At 40.1% G+C, this 5,794-nt stretch overlaps 1 protein-coding gene and 3 non-coding genes across 4 annotated transcripts in view; 3 read left to right on the top strand and 1 right to left on the bottom strand.

Annotated features, from left to right (window-relative positions):
• Positions 1-496: 496 nt before the first annotated feature.
• LOC103357846 (gamma-glutamyl hydrolase-like) overlaps positions 497-5,794 on the bottom strand; it is a 21,568-nt gene continuing 16,270 nt past the window's right edge. Inside the window, exons 7-8 of the mRNA XM_008282572.1 lie at positions 5,706-5,787; positions 497-3,424 (exon numbers count right to left, since the gene is read on the bottom strand). Of these exons, the coding sequence (XP_008280794.1) occupies positions 3,303-3,424; positions 5,706-5,787 (204 nt within the window). The 3' untranslated portion in view covers positions 497-3,302. The remainder of the gene's footprint in view (positions 3,425-5,705; positions 5,788-5,794) is intronic.
• On the top strand, positions 3,711-3,782 carry trnat-ugu (transfer RNA threonine (anticodon UGU)). The gene has a single exon. It is a non-coding gene; the product is annotated as a tRNA-Thr (tRNA).
• On the top strand, positions 4,162-4,233 carry trnat-cgu (transfer RNA threonine (anticodon CGU)). The gene has a single exon. It is a non-coding gene; the product is annotated as a tRNA-Thr (tRNA).
• On the top strand, positions 5,100-5,171 carry trnat-cgu (transfer RNA threonine (anticodon CGU)). Its single transcript has one exon. It is a non-coding gene; the product is annotated as a tRNA-Thr (tRNA).

Genomic DNA, 5,794 nt, shown 5'->3' with positions numbered 1-5,794 from the left:
AGGGTCCTTCATTGAACATATAAATGTCTGGCAACATTTAAACATGACAGGGTTGTGTTTTTGTGTTCTAAATAAAGTGTGTTTATGGCTGAAGTGGTTGAGTGTTTCTCTCTCTCGCTCCCCCTTTTTTTTTTTTTTTTCCAATTTTACACAATATCACATTTTATTGTTTTTCTCTGGCTGCAAGTTTTAATCCACATCCAACAGTCCATGCTCCAGATATAAGAGTTTGTCAGATATCTTTAAACGCTAAATGCTAAAATTACACCTTCAATCAGAGCCAGACACTGTAAAAATAAAAACCTTTTCAATTCCAGACAGTCCTTGAACTGCTCATCTGTGACAATTTGCTCCGTAACAGAACCAAGTCTAAGCTTAAAACTGTTTATTTCATCAAAATTACATAAACTAGATGTTTCATTTCATGCAAATCCCAAACAATAAATCATTCCATCTTTTTTTTTTGTCTTTAAATGAGGAAACAAAGACCGTAGGAGGTTTACTTGACTCCTTTTTATTGTCTGATCGTCTGACACACGGTCATACAAACAGGACAACAACTCGTACAATCAGTTGTGCGTTCAATGCATATTTCCAAAACGACTTGAACTCGTAAATACATTACATAATACTCCAAAGTGGGATGTGGACAAGACTGGGGCTCCATGTTTTTGGATGTTGCTAAGAAAGAACAAAAGGGAAAGTCTAGAATTGTATTGATTCATCAGTTTACTTTGGACGTACTCTTCATCACTTCTCTTGCATAATGTTTGAATGTGTTAAATGGATGGAAATCATTTGAAATGGGAAAAAAAGGTAATTTATTTCTAATCTCAAAAAATACGAGCCTCACAGGTTTGATATACTGGAGCGGTTGCCGGTCATCAACACTGTTAAACAATCAAGTTTGCATTTTTTAAAAACCACACAATTGATCCGTACGATTCACATTATGCATGTAGGCCGATGGCTCATAGCTCTGGCATTTTGCGGTTCCATCTTGATTTGTACAAAGCGAACGTCATTTGCCTGGTGAAGCTCGTTATGAAGTAAAAATGCGACAATGTAAAAACTATAATCTATCAAATATCCTGATCTGTAACATTCTCTGACAACGTGGTGTACAAAACACTCTCCCGTTGAGGAATAAAACACTGAATGACACGCAGCAATACAATCGTGGAGAGATGAGGTCTTTCTTCGGTGCTAGTAGCTGTTAGAAAATGATAACACAACTTGAAAAGGAGATGGTTGCTCTTCAAAGATAAGTAAAAGGAATTTTCAATCCTGGCTGTATCGCTTGCAGACTTTGCATGCAGGGTAACTTGTGGTCCTACAAAATAACGCCAATAAAACTTAAAACATGCTCCCGTTTCCACTGAAGGAAGAGTTACATTCATCATTTGACAATGAAACTGCAGCGATCTTCAGTTTTCTCTTGCTGATGATCAGTCTCAACATGGGAAATGAGATGATTCAGTGTTTACTGATTATCTACGTTTAATCCCGGGTTTAAGAGGCATCCCAATCAGGTTTTGGCAGCACTGACAGCACAAAGCCTTCTGGTTTCTTTCCAACCACCTGGACTTTGAGGAGCTAAAACAGGCCCAGAGTCCTTCCCCAACGAAGCAACAAGCGATGTGCAATCTTCAGAACTTCTGTGCTATGTTTATGCTAGCTTGCAACGCTCAGTAGGAATGCTAAAAAATTTAGAGGTTTTTAAAAAAAACGATATCTGTACACAGAGCTTCAGTAGGTTATTTATGCTTCAAACCAGAAAGCGCTGGGTTTTGACCTTGGAGCTGGTGCCTTCTAAAAGTTTCTCCAGAAACTCTTCGTACAACAAGGTTTAAAGGGGTTGAAAAAACAAAAACAAAAACAGAAATGGCAGCGGTTAAGGAAAGTAAAGCCAGACTGGGTGTATGCAAACCTAAATGAGATAACAAAACTAACCTGCAAAAATAATTAAAAAGATGAAAATACCAGCAAAGACATCCAGTAAAGCATTTCAGTCATATGATATACTGGGACATTTCTTTTTAAAGTGGGATTCTTTCATAAGACTATAGCAGGTAGCTCAGATACATACTGCAATGACAGAGTTGTCAAATTGGATAAGCATTGTTGTGTTTAGTATGCTGTAATTAATTCTGCGGTACAATAAAGACCCTATCTTATTAACTCTAATCATCCAGCCATCAAACAGTCTAAACACTGCATCTTAATTTACATTGACGGCAGTGTTAACAGCACAGGGTATGACGAGTATGCTAATTTAATCATGTCAGGAGGATCAGTGCTTCAGTAAAAGGCATCTGGACTTTCTTTTGGTTCTTGCAAGCTTCCGTAGATGTGATCCAGTTTTTGTGTAAGACTGTTGCTGGGTCTGTAGTGCTGCACCAGCTACATACTTTTGGATAAAACACAAGCTGAGCAGTGTTTTATATTGAGCCCAATGCAGCGGGGAGTGCACAGACCTACAGATAGGGGAGACTAAACAACAGGTCCACAAGTTCTTGACACAATACAGGAGATCCAGCTCCTCAAGGACAAGACTCAGCGGTCTAAAGGAGAAGGGACGCTACTTTGAGGAAAGCAATGTCCACATTCTGGACAGAGGCCACTCACTATGACACCACTTATCAGACAGTCCTGAGATCCCTCCTCAGACAGTTTTCACAACCATTTACACCTCCGGGCATGAGTCTGGGGTCACTCGCGACGTGCTGGGACTCTCAACAAGTCAGTTACAACTGGAGAAATGTTTTCAGGAACCAAAAAAAAAACAAGTCCAGTTGTGCTTTAAAGAAGCACTGAGGATTAGCATGAGCTGGATGACTGAGAATCTAAACATTAAACTCAAAAATCTGCTCTGTCATCTAACATCCAACCATTGTAGCTCATGGATGCACCAGATTCCACTACCTCTGATCAGTAAGACGTTATTCTGGATTGTTGCTGCAGTAGCTCTAAAAGAGTGTAACCTAACTCTAAATGTAATATCCACCTATAGACATTGGCACTGTTTAACTTTTTTATTTTCATTTGCATGTCTTTGTATTTGCATTTTGCTTTGGCATTTTCCTATTACCATTTTAAAACGTTACGATTTCTAAAGTATATCTTAAATCATAAATTATTTATCACTACATCCCGTCACTATTCTGCTGCATTTCATTAGCGACTCGATGCTCGAGGCTCTAAGTGACGACTCCATCAAGTTAAGTTTGCGACTTGGGCCAAGATGTTTCTACGGCTGACTAGACTCGAGCCCAGGTCCGCTTCGTCCGCGGCACGTTTCATCAATCGAAGTAGTAGTTCTGCACAAACACAGCGTGGATGCCTCTGTACACGGGAGAGAAGTTGTAGATGAGAGCTCTGTCCTCCTCTGCAGGACTGGAGAAATGGTGCTGGTTCTTCCTGGCTGGAGGAGAAAAGCAGAAAGAAGAGAGAGATTAAGCTGAACGCTGTGGTGAAGCTTCAACAACACGGTGATGGAGCTGCTCTTTCTTTTATAAAACATGCTGTTTACGTATTCAATAAGCTTTTATGCATCTGGAATGACTTGGACTTATATTTATTTATTCACCCACCCAAAAAAGAACCACACATATGTTTGTTAATCCTACGATTTAAAGCTTCATCCTGTGTCTAGATTTGCATTAAAACTACATTTGTTTCATTCTACGTAGCTTTCAGCCTCTTAAGAAGGCGTGGTGGCCAAGTGGTAAGGCGTTGGTCTTGTAAACCAAAGATCGTGGGTTCGACCCCCATCCACGCCTTTATGTACAATTAATAGAATCAGATGAGAAGCAACTATGCCGTCTTAGAAACCCTCAACTGAGACTTTGAGGAACAGCACTGACTCTGTTTTAGTTTTAAAACTCTGGAATCAGTTCTGACAAGCAGACGTGAAGACTTTTGGAAAGGATGATCACACGTTTGCTTCTTGGCTCGGCCATTCGTCACACCTCTATCACATGACCCTTTTTGGGAAGACAACAAGGCCATCAGTCTTTCACAGGAACAGTTCCGCCTCGTCGTTGGTCCAAGCAAACCAAAGCAAACTCAAACTAAGCAACCAACCCTATGCATCTTCTTTAGCTATAGCTGTATTCAAGATAAGTCATCCACACTGAAGAGCTTTTGATTCCCTAAGAAGGCGTGGTGGCCAAGTGGTAAGGCGTTGGTCTCGTAAACCAAAGATCATGGGTTCGACCCCCATCCATGCCTTTATGTGCAATTAACAGAATCAGATGAGACGCTCTCTGATTGCCAGGCATCTTTGAAAGACTTGAACTCTTACATATTGCCTACAGCAACATGTAACGATTGCATTCTGAGTAATCTCACTCACAAGTGGAGTCAGACAAACACGTGTGGAGTAGGGGATGGTTACCTCGACTAACAGGACATCTTCTTTCATTAAATATGAAACTTGGAAATAATATTACAACAGGACAAACAGTGTGATCATATGTAACTGAGGATATTTGAACCTGCAGCGTGCTCTTAGTCAAAATTGCAAAAAGAAAAGCAAAGTCTTGAGCATACGGGCATAATACATACATGCTGATTGCAAAGTTCTTCTACATAGGAAAAACATAGAAAGTACATGCAGGAAGTCAGTAGAAAGTAGTAAACAGTGGGGTGATATGGGCTGTTCTATGCTGGTTGAAGTCCAAACATGAAGCCACATTTTGGGTTTTCAGGATTCAGGCTACATCTACATGAATATGTCTTCATTTTAAAATGCATTACTTTTGCCATATTAGTCCTTAGCGGGCACATTATGCTGTCTTAAAAACCCTCAACTGAGACTTTGAGGAACAGCACTGACACTGTTTTAGTTTGAAAACGCGGGAATTAGTCTAGACAAGCAGAAGTGAGGATTTTTGGGAAGTTGTCACACCTCTATCACATGACCCTTTCTGGGAAGACAACGAGGCCATCAGTCTTTCACAGGAACAGTTCTGCCTCATCATTAGTCCAAGCAAAGTAAAGCAAAGTGAAAACTAAACAAAGCAAACAACCCTGTGTATCTTCTTTAGCAATAGCTGTATTCAAGGTAGGTCACATATCTTTTCACAGTTTAAGAAGGCGTGGTGGCCAAGTGGTAAGGCGTTGGTCTCGTAAACCAAAGATCATGGGTTCAACCCCCATCCACGCCTTTATGTGTTACATATTGCCTACAGCAACATATATCAATTGCATTCTGAGTAATCTCACTCAGACAAACACGTGTGGAGCAATGTACAGTAAGTAGGGGACGGTTACCTCGACTAACAGGACATCTTCTTTCGTTAAATATGAAACTTGGAAATAATATTACAACAGGACATACAGTGTGATCATATGTAACTGAGGATATTTGAACCTGCTGCTGCTGACTTCGTCAAAACTGCAAAAAGAAAAGCAAAGCCTTGTGCATACAGGTGCATACAAGCTGATCACCACTACAACACAGCAAAGCCATCATAATCCGATTTTTTTTAAAAAACAAAACAAAAAAAAAAACCTTTACTATTTGAACCCCAAAACCCATTAGTTATATTAAGAAATTGCCAAAATCACTCCATTCATCTTAACTTTCACCCGAGTTTAGTAAACTCAATGAAATTGGTATTTTGAGGGAATATGCTAAGACAAAAAATGGACAAATCAATGGTGCCGGTCATAACACATTCAGAGATGCCACATGTTACCTTCAGAGACAAAGAAGCTGGCAGAGTAGAAGCTGGCTCGTACAGCAGAACTGGAGTGGACCATTCCGGGCTTATCGATCCACTCAAAG

The sequence above is a fragment of the Stegastes partitus genome, unplaced genomic scaffold, assembly GCF_000690725.1.
Source record: "Stegastes partitus isolate 25-593 unplaced genomic scaffold, Stegastes_partitus-1.0.2 Scaffold277, whole genome shotgun sequence".
Lineage (NCBI taxonomy): Eukaryota > Metazoa > Chordata > Actinopteri > Pomacentridae > Stegastes > Stegastes partitus.
The sequence above is the reverse complement of the archived record's forward strand: the minus strand, read 5'-3'. Positions and strand labels throughout refer to the sequence as shown.